The sequence below is a fragment of the Columba livia genome, chromosome 7 (assembly GCF_036013475.1).
Source record: "Columba livia isolate bColLiv1 breed racing homer chromosome 7, bColLiv1.pat.W.v2, whole genome shotgun sequence".
NCBI classification, from domain to species: Eukaryota; Metazoa; Chordata; class Aves; order Columbiformes; family Columbidae; genus Columba; species Columba livia.
Window position 1 is genome coordinate 12,204,285 of NC_088608.1, and position 14,479 is coordinate 12,218,763.

A 14,479-nucleotide genomic window follows, 5' to 3' on the forward strand; every position below is an offset into this window, starting at 1 on the left:
AAGGATAATTCTGTTTAGCTCTCAGGCAGGTTTTCATGCATGTTTATAAACAGCTTTGAGATCCTTGGTTGAACATGCAGCAGGGACACTCTGAAAGCCCCTCTCAGCACTGCACATTGCTGCCGCCTATCCTATAGACTTCATATCACATCGGTAAGCGTTATGCATTGAACTCCAGACACTTCAGCCTCTTTAGGAGCCAGAAATCTCATTGAAAAACATGACACTTGCATGCCTAAATTTCTTCTAAGGATCTACCTAAGTACTGGTTGGACTACATAAATACAGTAGTCCAGCAGACCTCATACCTGCCCTGCCTCTTTGCTCTCTACCTTCAGGTGTTGAACTGGAGCCAGAGTTTCAGCATCACATAGCAATTTTGCCTGCCTTCCCAAGACAATTCTTCCCCCTCTGGTAAAACAAAATCCTTGTTCCTCTCGGGAAAGAAGAAGCCTAAGGCCTTTGCATGGCCTGAAAAGACAGACATGTTTTCCTCTTCATAGCAAAGTCTATAACTAGATTGCAAACTTGCACAAGCTTGTGAATCCTCAGCTTCTTCAGAGCAGGAAGATTCCCTTTGGAGACTCACAAATGAGACAGGCTTTGTAACAGAACATAAGCTTATGCTAAACTTAAATAGATTTGCCTTTGCTGGAAAGTCAGCAACAAAGGGCTAAAGAGTTGTCCCTATCTTGAATTTCCTCCTTGCGTCCCTCGGGCTTCTTAATTTTTTGCTGCGCGATCCTGCTTTGTCATGATCCTACAGGATTAACCCATGAGCCTCTTAACCTGGTTATTCTCTGCCCCTTCAGAGAGTTTAGCTTGGAGGGCAAAATAAAGCTGCAACAGGGCTTGGGTTTCAGGAGAACTGGTTTTTGTGCTTGCACCCACCTTTGGGAATTACCAAGAAATGTCAGCAGCCTGTGGCACTTCCATCTGTGCTGATCTCTGCAGGTCTGGATATCCTGCTATTCCTCTCTCTTCTGTTTTTGTGCCATTTGGCTGCTTTTCTCCCATTTTCAGATCTGTGACTCGGAACTGACAACCAGAAGCAGTAGGCAAAAAGCAATAAGTGAGTACCAAGCAAGGGGCAAAAAGAAAAGAGCTTGCTAGAGTCTGAAACAAGAAGAGAGCTGCACAAACTGTCCAGCTGTGCGGTGAAGTACTGCCTCTACTTTTCCATTGCTTAATGTATTGGTCAGTGTTGTACTGATTGTCTGGCACCTCTTAAATGTAATAAATTCTCCCCTTCTATATTCCTTTCTGTATTTCCATCACCTAAAGTACTGCCATATAAAACTCCTATTCCTAAATAACATATGTACCTGCTAACATATTTCATTTATAGTACCCATAAAACTGGCACCACCAGTTCTGGCATATTCTTTTTTTCTCTCTTTGATCTGGTCTGTGTAAGTGAAATAGAGACATTATTTCCTGAGCACAAGGTCTGTCTCTCAGCTCTGCTTGGCCCTGCACCACAGTGTGTTAACCCATCTCTTTGGGTGCACGAAGAGCAACCTGGAACACAAGTGCCCTCATGAGCAGAGTGTCCCTGTCTTGCTCCATCTGGGCATTTAGTCACGCCAGTGAGTTCCTAAAACAGTGGCCCACACAAACCACATTTTCATCATGTGGCACGATAACACCCCAAAATACATGTGTTTCAGGATGTCTATGGACATCTCTAGTTTTTATTTATGCCATTGCCCTGTCTGTGGCATGGAAGCATCAATGTGAGTTTTACTAGGAATGAGGGTTTTGTGACTTAACAGCCAAGTAATTGCTTTAGGTGATGATAGGAAACAGAAGATCACATCCATACCCCTTTGCTCTTACTATTCTAAACGCACAATACCCTCATTTTAAAACAAACATGAGTGCAGCAGCTATTCATTCAGCGAATGAAAGTACATTTTCTCTAACAAAACTGTTTCCCCTGGTTATAGAGCATTTTTTAGAGCTCTGCATCTGTAAATGTTTCATGCTGCTCTGTAAAAGGGAGGAAGGAGGAACCAGATGGGAGAGGTTTTTTGTTTTTATTATTTTTTAATCTTATCTGCCTTTTAAAAAAATAATTGGTGAGAAGCTGTAAATCTTTTCAGTTAAAAAAAAATTAAAAAGTGGAATATTTTAAAAACACTTTTAGGAGACAGCCTGTGAGCACTGCCTGTGTTCTCACTGCGTAGGAGATTCACACAGCAAGGCAGATTTATGTTTTATTGAAAACCTTGCTACTGCCTTTAGTTTTTTGCTGTAACTGTCACACACTGAATACATTTTTATCTTCTCTCTATTTTCAGGAAGAGATGGCACCTCTTCCCACCTGGTGACACCAGCTTCCTTTATCCTACCAGGATCCCTTATGAGGAATCCAGCATATTCAGCAAAGTCAATGTTGCCAACCCTGATCTGAAACGCTTTCCTGAGTTCAGGAACACAACAGCCCACGTGGTTACACTCAATCCAGGACAGGTATCCTTCACATATGAGCTTTACATTAGTTAAACATTCTAGTAAATTATTTAACTGGCTAATTAAGAGCTAGGAAATCTTAACAAACTGACTGTGATACTTCCCTCCTCTTATGCTCTGCACTCAGGCTCGATATAGTTCTCTCAGCACAGGAACTCTCTCTGCTCACAGTTACGTTACCAGCCTTTTTTTGTACAAAAACCTCAAACATTTGGAGAGTTAGTTCAATCAGCTGCCCAATTCCATCACAGTTCTCGCAATCACCTCCAATTTGTCTGCTTTAAAACTTTCTTGAACGGTACTCCAACCTGTCTACTCTGAAGCCAGTATGTTCCATAAAACGTGTTTGATTAATGAGCATATAGAGCCAGCAAAGGAACTCAGATTTTGATAGTGAATAACCTTCACTAGGGAACATTGGCCCAACTTGTTGCTTTAGTAGCAATAGAGTATTATAATGATGATACTTGCATTTAGAACGCACACCATCCAGAAGTTTCATGGTGCTTTACAAGGATGTGAGGATATTGTTAGCCCTGTTTTACTGAGAAAGTTCAATTATAAGTGCCTGCCTTGTCACACAGGCAGTCAGCAGCAGGATGGCAGTAGCACTCAGGACTCTTAATTCCTAGTCTCCTGCCATAAATAGTGTCCTTCTTTGTTTTAACAACATGGTCTGTATTTGGAGTCTGAATTACCCTTTTTCATTTATTCAGCAGTGTATGTCCTTGTAAAGCACTCCTGCGCATCTCAAACTGTCAGGTCTTTCCAAAGGAATTTTGCAGCGTTCATTGCTCCGACTGTTTAAGACAGCGGAGTTGCCTCTTCTAGAGCCTTTTCACCATTCTCCTACCAGATGCTGACACCTTTTTTGAGCTGCCAGCTCAGTGACTCCCACAGGTGTTCCGTTGCTTGGCCCTAGCTGGCAAATCCAGCTGCCTTCAACAATTTAAAATACAGATTTTTGCTAATCCAGGTAATTTTGAGGAGACAGAGTGAGGGGCACTCCCGTGAATTAGTGAGGTGGCAGACTGGAGCAGGATAGGAGTTTCCAAAAAGAAGATGAAATCTATCAGCTGGAAAGAGTATATTCTGCTGCTGGTGCAGTTGCAAATAGGGAATCTGTGATCAACCTTCATTGTTTACACTGCATTGGCTCCCGGTCATACTCCTAAAGCAAATGATTAGTGTTACACTCTGCACTTTGTAAGGTTGCAGCACTCAACAAATTTTTGCTATTGATAAAAACGCCACATCCATTCAGCACTGCATCATCCACGATCCCCAACACTATTTCAATTTATACTCTCCTTTGGAATGATCAAATATGGTAGTGAACCCTAAATATGATCTGGATTTTAATTAGGCTTAAAGCAATTACAAATTAATCTTGCTAGAAATAAAAATCTCGAGTCACCTCAGTCATGCAATTTGTTTGTGTTGCCATAAAGGAGATACTGTGTGGATTTCTGGGGGAAAGTAATGCAGAGGCAATGACAGAGCAGTGAGCTGTTGCCTTCATCCATTTTATCAGCACCTTTCAGGTGGTGCTTTCCAGGATCTCATCCAGAAGCTTCTGGGGCAGGTGGCTGGGGGCTGCTGGCATTTAATGGGGAGGAAAGGAATGACCTAGAAGAACACCTTTGCTAACAAGGGAGAGGATCCCTAAATAACAATAATCTTGATACATGCTTAGCATTGGTTTTCATGTAGAATTAATACAACTAATGCAGAATTTGCAGCCAGTTTGATTTGTGATAATATATAGCATCTCCACTCTCTCCCAGAGGATGTGCAGAACATTTTAGATTAGATATTGTAACAATAAAGGTTTGAAAATAAAGACAAAGGTGTTTTTCGGTATTCAGGAGAGCAACTGCATGTAGGGTGAGTGCAGCTTTGCATATCAAAAACTTCATGTGTCTAATGCCACCTTCTGGTCATTGTTTGCTACAAGCTCTTTTTCTACACCCCTTTAAGACTTTAAAGCAGAATTCCTTCATATAACATTGTGCCGATGCACGATGTGTACTTTGATTGCATCCTTTGTGCTCTTTCACTGAGTTGTTCAGAGGTGAATCTCTGTTACGAATTTTGCTAGTTGGCTGAGACCTTAGGCTTTATAAGGTTTCATCCTGTACTCAAGCAGTGTCTGTCAGCTGCATTTCCACAGAGACCTTAATGCAACTTCTTGTTATACATTAGTGATCTGTTCTTGATATAAGTTGTAGTAACATTTAGATAGTTAACTTCTTCAAATTGGCAGCTGAGTAGTTCAAGGTTTTGCAGCTGTACATGACTATATCCGTGAAGTTACAAGCTGAAGTTGTCACCCTCCTTATAAATATTTAAACCCGGTCACTTACATGATGGTTGCAAGGCAAGTGGCAAGTACAGAGCAGGAAGTTGACTGCTGGTGCATTTGTATTCACTGAACTAGTAAGTTTTCACCTAAAGCACCAGTATTTTATTTGTTAAAAAATTCTGCAATATCTGTAGTAACATCTGTAGTAACATCTTGATTGCTTTCACAAATATACAAAATACTGATTAAAAGACTGCAAATGAGGCAACACATGTCTGTTCTAGTATCTTCTACCCCACTGGCACAAGTGTTAAGAGAGTTAGGGTGGGATCTGCCACCTGCAACTTAAACCCCCTCCAGGACAGATGTCCTGTCTGCCATCAATGGGAAGAACCTGGCACTTCTACAAGGTGATTCATCCTCCCTGCCGTACAATCACAGTCCTGCAGGAACATTCATCCTGTCTTGTCCTTCAGCACATGCTATAAAAGGAGCCTGTGCACATAGATGCTTAAATTTTTTGATGATTAAAAATAGGAGGGATGAATACTAGCTGTAAAGGCTACAAAACACTGAGATGCTATGCAAATATAGAATCATTGATTATTCTTTCCTCCACCCCACTTCTCACCAGCTTCTTGCTTCCTTCCTGCTCACTAATGTAATTGCTCTTAATCCATCTTCCTCTTAATTCATATCCATATAACTTGACAGTGGTAAAAAGCCTAGAAGCCCATCTCAGCTTGTCCGAAGGTGGGTGTGTGAGGCTCCACACAGCTGCCCTCCAGGCTCCCATGGACAGTGCCATCCTCACCAGCCGGGCAGGAGGGGCAGCGGCACCCGTGCTGTGCAGGCAGCACTGGGCTGCACCACTGCTGCTCTCCTGCCCTGTGTGCAGCCTGGAGCCTGAGGAGCTGCAGGGCAGCTCTAGACACCAGATGTGCAAGGCAAGGCCTAACTGAGCTAGTCTTAGAGGCACATTGAGTCCAAGAGGATGCTCCCTTCCAGCCTTGATAAACTTTGTCACAGCATGGGAAAAAATGATTTTAGAAAAAGATCAATGTTACTGCTTGCTGCCACTCACCATGGTCCGCTGCTCAGAAAGCAGCTCTCCTTCCCTGCCTTTGCTTGCCTGCTTTCTGAAAGTCTAAAGAAACACATCTTAATTTCAGTCTGCGTCCACAACTACACTTACCACTAAGTTCCTGCATATAGCTGCAAGGTTTTCTCTTTCTGTGCTCCTGCTGCAGCATCAAATACACTCAGTAGCACAGAGAAACCTCTGCCTTCTAAGCCAACCCTGACCAAACAGAAACCTTCAGTAAGTCAGGGAGGGATTTCCCTATGTGCCACCCTTTAAAGAAAAGGGGTACGAACTTCACATGGGCTTAAAGTGGGGAACAGCAGAACAGACAGTCTGAATAACAAAACAAAACAACAGCCCACCAAAAACAAAGTGTTGTATTAAGTCAGGAAATGCCATAATTCAAACTATTTTATTTTTCATTGCAAACAGCTCCAGGATTTGCTTGGACTCTCCCATAGCCTCCCATCTTTTTCTTCTCATCCCACTGGTGTTCTTTGCTGCTTCCTTTTCTTGCACATTTACCCAAATACCTTCTTCTAATGAGCAGGAATTTTTTGGTATAATATTTCATCTCAGGGTGTGCTCTCTTTCTGAGGCAATTGCACCTTTGCCCTGCCTTTGCACTGTATCAAGTTAATCATGTCCATTGAGAATTTAAACCCTTTCTGTTCTCTCTGCTGTACAAGTCTTCAGCATTGTTCCGCTTGCTCACCCAACTGTTCGCTTTATTTCTTTCCTCCCATTACAGACCAGAATTTCATTATATCTTTTCTGAGATTTCTGTCCTACTTTGATTTCATCTGCTAAATTTGCCTACCGCTAGCCTAAATATTGAAATTATCTGATTGGTTGCTGTTTAGATCAGTATCTTCCCAGCCCACAAAACTAGATATATTCTCTAGGAAGCAGGCTAACAAAAGATTGTCTCTTACATTGGAATAGTTCTGCCTTGCTTTTGCACTTTACATTTGCCCTGTAAAACATTTGCTGCGCTTTTGCGTGCATGTGTTATTTCACTGTGGTTTACTATAACATTTCCTATTAAAATGTAGCTTCAAATATAGCTAAATCTGTGTCCCATATTCATAAACATATGGAAGTCTGCCTTACTTTATTGTGGAATTGATAGCTGGGGGTGGTAGCAGTGGGGTTTTCTTTTGGTTTTGTTGTGGTGCTTCTTCTGCTTCTAGTTTGCAAACCAAGAACAATGCTAATTTGCAAAGGTAGGATAATCCTACTCCTCTCTTTGCTGGATTTTTTTTGGTCTTTTGTTAGTTCTGCTGCTCTGTTGCCAGCTGTATTTTTTTGTTTTAGTTACTTTTTTTTTCCCGTTTCATCTTCCTTACAGTTTTAGTCCGTTTGCTTTTTGATAATTTCAATTTTCTTGCTGCTAAAAATCCTTATTTTAACAAGCATAAGCTTGCCCAAAAATAAGAGGGAGAGCAAATATCTTTCTGGTACCTGGTTTGCCTCTTTTGGTTATAGCTCTGTAGCTACTCAATAAATTGCATCAGCAAACAGCGCCCGCTGCGGAAGTGCACAACTTTGCAGTTATTACCCTTAACCTGCTGGCAAGTAAAATCGGATGACTCCCTCCAAATAGCAAGTTCTTCATCTTTGCTTTGAAAAGACTGGACTGTGTGGGGGATTGTATTTTCCTCCTCGTTTTACCTCTTCTTTCCAAAGCAATTCTCTGCTTTGCATGCAAGTTGTGTTGGGCCAGCACATTCCATTCATCATCTTGTTTTTCTAGGCAGCCTTACTGAAACTTTTTACACTAAATTTGCCTCTCATTTTTTTCCCCCCTTGCTACATAGTCTCTCTGCACCATTCCCCAGTTCCCTGGTGTCTTCATCCACTTCTCCAACCTGTTGCTAGCTCACTCAACCTCATTGTTGGCAACAGCTACTTAGCCTAGCAGCTCTGCCTTCTTCTGCTGTATAATAAAGTTTTCCAGGCTTCATCATTACACCCTCTCATTTGGAGGGCACCCACATTCTTTAAGTGTAAGATCCCCTATAGGGCAGATGGGTGCTTGGGTTTTTTTGTATGATTCTGCAGTCAATGAAATGTGGGTGAACACTTGCTAACAACTAATAGAACTGCACTTTTCATTTAAAGTGTAGGTTTCTGTGGTAAAAGCACCAATCTGAAAATTGTTTGGTGTAGAAAACCCGTTTTGGCTTCAGACTGTATAGGGTTTTGTACACTTTTAGATGTCGGGAATAACTAATTTGTGATTTTTTTTAAATAACAGCCCTCCACAGGCTGACTTTCTTCTCTGGTTTGTATGCTCTACTGAATTGAAGCATAATTTCCAAATGTTTTTGACCTTTAGAGAGCCAATGCTTTGTCTGTTTGACTTAAATTGAAACCTGTGGAGAACATTTTGTCCTCTGGCCCAAAAATGCCTCTGCTCCAACTGTTCTCAAAGTGTTTGCAGGACTAGGGCCACTGTCATTGTGTCCTGCACAGACATTTTCTCATTAGCTGTGTTTGGATGTGATGAAGCACAGGGCTCTCTCAGTAGCAGAACATTCTTTTAAGTAATTTGTGTCTACAAAGAAAAAGACTTGTCTTCAATTGAGATACAGATCATTGCTTCACTCTCCCTATTCTGAAGTATATATTTTTATCTGTGTCTGACTGTTTTTATTCCTTGTCAAAAACCATCTTTTATGCTTTTCTTGATAGCTCTATGTTAATCTAATGTTCAGTAATCTGTAAAGCTTGTCCTATATCATCAAAACAACATTAATGTCTTTGTACCATAAAAGCCATGGGTTAGAATCAATTTTATGTCACAGCTATCATCCTGATATAGTTGTAAAGCTCTGATCTAAACTAGATTGTCGTGATTTCTGGGCCACCTTATTTTAAAAGCCTGTCTACTGAAAGTGACAAGTTTAATACTGGTCATTATTTACCAGAATTAAGGCTACATATTGTTAATCACCTAGATGAGCATTAGGATACCTGCTCTTTGGGGAAGCCAGCTGGCAGTCCTTCTAAAGGAACTCAGGGGTCTGCTCAGTTGGAGAGTCTACAAAAGAATTCTTGCTTGGCTGAGCCTCTCTCTAAAGCCCAGCTCTGCTGCTCCACCAGCTGTGCTCCCTTTGTACAGCCAGACCTTGCTTTCCTAGAGCAGTTTGTAAGGTTACAGTCCCGATTTGCAGGAGGAGTTTAGATGAGAGGTAGTTCTGGATTGTGTCCACTTCTTACATTATAGCATTGATACAATGGGAGGAGAGAGTGGGCATTTAAACCGTGAGAAAAGGGTCTTTAGAAGAAGGAAATAAAGATCACCTCCTACCCCTATCCCTTGCCTCATTCTGCCTCTGCATCCCACGTCACCTCGATTAAAACACTATCCTTCTACAGGCTTCTAGTAGTACCCTCATGCAATGTCTCCGATTCCAGGTCCTGCTCGTTCCAAGGCACTGGTGGCACTACGTGGAATCCATTGATCCCATCACTGTCAGCATAAACTCTTGGATTGAACTGGTATTTTCCTTTTTATGTCATGGTGATGTAGCATTCCCATATCTGCCTGCACTCCTGTCCCTTGCCTGCCAGGTACAGCCCTATTGGGTGTATTCAAGAGGCTGGGGATAGTTTTTCCTGAAGAACCTCTCAGGGTTCCAGATCTGAAGCCCCAATTCAGCAGAAATCACATCAAGTTTACCTCCATCAGGCAAACAGTTAAACACAAGCTAAACTATTAACGTCAAATTTCTTATGGGCTAATTAGATTTGCACTGAATAGGGGAAGAAAAAACAGCCCTGTCTCAAGCACGTGCTGACATGCAAGGGTAACTTAGACTTTAAATCAGATTAATGTGGTAGGAAGGAGGTGGCAGAGGATTTTTGAATTGTCATTTCTCTGTGATAGTTTTTATTTGCCTGGAGTTGAATTTTTCTCAAGTATTTAATTAATTTTCTTTTCCCCAGGCTTTGATTTTTCTTGCTCATGTTAACCAGTATGTATGGGATGGTTCCAGGGATATCATCTCAGTGTTCCAGAAGGTTTTCTGATTCAAATTATTTTATCATTAATCCTAGCTTAATATAAAAAAAAAAAAAAAAAGACCCTTTGAAATGGCCTATGAAAGCTGCCTCACTAAATACTTATTGCTTTTTTTTAATCAGAAAAAAAACAAACTCAAACTTTATTAGACTGGAAATCTGCAGGGAGATGAACACACACATTCAGTTGCTGTTCAAAGACCAGTCGATACATTTCTCATACCAACATCAAGCCAACCATTTGCAGAACAGAGGAACTCACTTGGATGTTTCCTTCCCTCGTGGAGAAATTTTCCAGATGAAACTATGTATTTAGAGAAGACAGTGGGCCACAGCCCACCTGAGCTCTTACGTACCCCTAAGTACAGTCATGCTGTGTCTGGTGCAAGAGAAAGCACCAACAATACTGTAGAGCAACCATTTAAGCCTGCCTTAAATTGGAGCAGCCTTTGAGGTAATTCAGAGGAACTGGCTGTGTGTCCTGTGCTCACCCAGACCCTGATGTCACCGCACACACTCGCACCCTAAGCTGTGCTTCCCAAACTGTCCCTCTCTGGAGGAGCAGGTCAGGGCTGGATCAGCCGTGCCAGGCTGGTAACTCCTGGCTGGCTGGGTGGTGTGTTAGCAACAGCATTTCCAGCTGTTCTTACGTGCTGCACAAAACAAAAAAAAACCCCAAACAACATAGAAAAACAGCAGAGCTAAACTCCATGGCCTTTCTGGTCGTAAAGGTCTTGCAGAAGTCACCAAGGTTCTGTTTGGTGACACCAAAAGCAGGTAGTTGTGTGGCATCATGAACCGAGGAATGTTTGCATGATCTTGCTAATGAGTGACACAGACACCCACCTCTTTAGATATCAAAAGCTGCCATAAACATGTGTGGCTATTGCAACCCAGGTGAAAGTTTCTAGCAGAAACTATCCCCACAGCTGACAATAACAGCACTGTTAGTTGTTGGGCAATCCAACTATAAAAACAAATTCTGACATGGATGCTGAAGGACAATACTGAGAACATTTCCATTACCAAGTTAAGCAGTTCTCGCTTGCAGCTGTTGCCAGCTGTTTTCATATTGACATATGTGAATCATGCCAACATCTATAGTCCTAGTGAAACCATTAATTGTATCAGCAAGGCTTTATAGTAGAAATTTAATTTGTCTTCAGCTGGATGTGAGCTAGTCAAAGTATTCCTTGCTTCCTAACATGCTCTCATGCAATCAGTACAACCCTGTTATTCAGCAGACCAGACGGAATACCAAGAGTGCAACACCTTAAATAATTTCCACACAGAGACCGAACTCTGTGATTTGGGGGCTTGTTATACAAGGCCATTAATAAGCCAAGTATCTGAAGCCACAAAACACTAAGAGCACTTTCCCCGCTTCTGTCCCAAATTCCGCTCAGGGTTCCAGGTTGAATTACTGCCTTCACTCATATTAGCAAGATGTGTGGTTTGCTTGACATGGTCCCTGAAACCACAATTAGGCAGTTCATGGCTATGAGTTGACTAGGTTTATCTTTCCTCCAAAAGTTGCATGTCTAAGCACCTCAATGGGAACAAATTTATGTATCCACTCCTGGGCACTTGTCATTGAAGTAACTAAGCCACCCATCTTGTTTAGAGAGTCTTATTGCCTCCTTCCACATACAAGAAAGCTAAAAAAGATCACATACATTTTTGATCTGCCACCCCAAACTAGCCAGTATTGAACTGCCCAAGGGGATGATGGAAGAGGCAAAGGCCTGAAAGAAAGAGCCAGTTATTAGCTTAGTTTTTAGTTTTGCAAGACAGCTTTCAGAGGAAACATGTTTTTCCTTCTGCTGATTTTTAAAACTGCAGTGGTATGTCAGCTCATGTTACATGATGAAATATTTCCTGGATTTCCTCAAGACTCACTTTTGTGCCTCTGTAGCCCCCAGGTATAATAGTTGCTGTCTTCTTGTAACATCCTGTGTGATTTAAGTACTTAAATTAGACATGAGATGTAGATATATAAAATTTGCTATTACTTCCATGGTCCTTCTAGTCCTAAAGACTTATATAAATGCATACATAAAATAAATGCTAACGTTGCATTTTAATTTCAAGCACCAGATTCAATTACCAGAACACTAATAAGGGAAAAGATTATAAACTGACTAGAACCTATTTTTTCCTGGTTCAGATGAGTAGCACCAGTCACCAAACCCTGTGCTGTTACCCATGTAGAGGCATGAGTAGGGGCATCAAGACTGAAGCCTTTCACTAACATGCCACATATCAGCATGGCTTTCAAACTAAGATCAGCCATTTAGCTCTTCCCAAGATCTTCCAGCTTTCTGCAGAGACCCAAGTGCTCACCTGTCTCCAAACACTTTCTGTTCCCTTGAGACAGGATGCAGATCATGAAGCCCGTGTAGAAGAAGCAATAACTCGGATGCTGGTGTGTGCCATAAAATCAGCAGAAAATCCCAGTGATGGAGATCTCTGGCTAAATCCCACCGAGGTAAGCCCTCTCTTGCTCCCATTATAGCAGTGATAACAGAGAGTTACTGACATTTTGCTTAGCTCCCACTGAGTCTTACTGCTGCCTGAGAAAAACAATTTAAAATTCCTTTCCTTCATGTACCAAAAGTAATTCATGGAAGATAATCACGCAATGCTGAATTGAAACATCTCTCCCTTTAACTGAGTGTATCTTGGGCATTTTCTTAGGTTGAGGCAACATCCCATGAAATCAATCTTCAGTACCTGAATCAAGCAGTGTCTGCATATTTCAAGTGTCAAAAGGCAAGCGTGGCAGAGCCAGCATGTTCCAGCAGCACCAGTGCAGAGCAAAGGACAAGCGCCTCATGCAAGAGGAAGAGAAGAGAAGTTAACCGTGAACCAGAGGGCGGCAGATTACTGACCCATGAGTTTGACTTTTCAACACTTAAAGCAGAAAAGCTGCAGAAAATACCTTTTGGACCTCATCTTATTCAAGTTTTACCACAGTCTCGAGAACCAAGCTCGACGGGTGCAGTTGCAGTTGAAAGTGACGGTACAGATCTTCTCTATGAAAATGAAGGAGGACATTTTGGAAAATTACACTGCATCAGAAAGGAATTAGTAACAAGTAATGACTGTGAAACACCCACACACCAAAGGGATTCAGATGGCAGTCCAAATGCCTCACAAGCAGCCCTTTCTACCAATGACTTGCTAGACTGTTTGGTTAATCCACATGTCATCAGTTTGGTGGCTCGGCTGCTGTTGGAGAGAAGAGTTTAATGCTGGAGTGCTTTATAATTTCTGAAATAAAGAAACCAAATGGCAGCCTTGTTCTAGGTGTTTAAGCTCAGTAATAATTGAATGTTTGATTTCAACTAATTTTTAGGTACAGATAGACACAGTTAATGGTTAAGTGACAGACTGAAGTTAAGCTGAAAGAAGAATAACTGGTTAATGATGGCTGGGAATAGAAAGGTGTGTTTAATCAGTTTCTCAGTGTTATAACTAAAACAGAGCATACACAGTTACGATCCACCTTGTGTGGATGGGATCTTCAAAGTGCTCTGCAGCTCTCAGCTGTGAAACAAGTATGGCTTCACAATAGACTCAAGTGGGAGTGCTGGGACATGGTTACAGAGCAAAAGGGGGACTAAGAGTGGGAGGTGGGAGAAGACTGATGAAGACTGCAGCCCTTGCCCATGTTTAAAATAAACTGATCAACAAGTGATCAGTTGATCACATTAGAAATAGTAAGTTCAAAGAAACCTAACCTCTGCCAAGAGGCAATGCACTCATTAATGCACCTACTCCCTCCCTTCCACAAAATAACTCCAGTTTTGTTACAAAGCTCTAGGGTGGAGCAAGACAAAAACACTTGACAAGGAAGTGGCCTTCAGCTGGTTTAGAAGCTGGGAGACAAACTGCCATTGGGAAGTTATTGTTATGATTTATTTAAAGCCAGATGTGCACAATTCCTGGCCTCCAAGGAACAAAACAAAGCAGTTATGACTTTCTATCTCTGTCGTACTCTTTACCATAACAATCAATATGTAATGATTTTTTTTCCCCTTTTGGTTGTAAGTAGTTGCTATACAAGACCATTGTTTCTTCGAAGTATAGCAGACCTTGGATTTGTTTTTGAAGGCTGAGTGGTCCTTTGATTAAAAGGCTATGGAACTTGAAATGTAGGCAAAAACATGGGTTAACACTGAAGCTGTGCATAGAGGCTTGAAAAAGAAAATAAAACAACGAAAGAAAGGTGCTGAGATCTCCTGGGATGCTGTCACCACCTCTGCTTTCTGTCTGCAGTGGCAACCTAGAATGGCATTTACCAAAGCGTCAGAGGGGTTCTCCTGGGACAACTCCTGTGAAACCTTTGCTTTCAAAACTTACCTTTGCTCATGTCTACCAGCACCTACAAACCAGTTTCTATCATTAACTTGTTTCCACATATGTAATCCTGCACCACCTGCTCTCTAGCTGATAATTCCTTTATCTGATGCCTATTCCCTGCCAAATACATGAAGCTAGTGCAGTTTTCACAAAGATCACCTTCTGGCAACTTACAGTTTAAAAAACATGATGGCAAAGGTGCTTTCTCCCTGCATTTATGC

General features: G+C 41.6%; 1 protein-coding gene across 1 annotated transcript; it reads left to right on the forward strand.

Annotated features, from left to right (window-relative positions):
• The first annotated feature begins 1,071 nt into the window (after nucleotides 1-1,071).
• On the forward strand, nucleotides 1,072-13,190 carry HSPBAP1 (HSPB1 associated protein 1). The gene is made up of 5 exons (XM_065070530.1): nucleotides 1,072-1,197; nucleotides 2,304-2,475; nucleotides 9,249-9,371; nucleotides 12,271-12,381; nucleotides 12,591-13,190. The coding sequence occupies exons 1-5, from the start codon at nucleotides 1,190-1,192 to the stop codon at nucleotides 13,143-13,145; spliced, it is 969 nt and encodes a 322-aa protein (XP_064926602.1). The 5' UTR covers nucleotides 1,072-1,189; the 3' UTR covers nucleotides 13,146-13,190.
• Nucleotides 13,191-14,479: the final 1,289 nt, after the last annotated feature.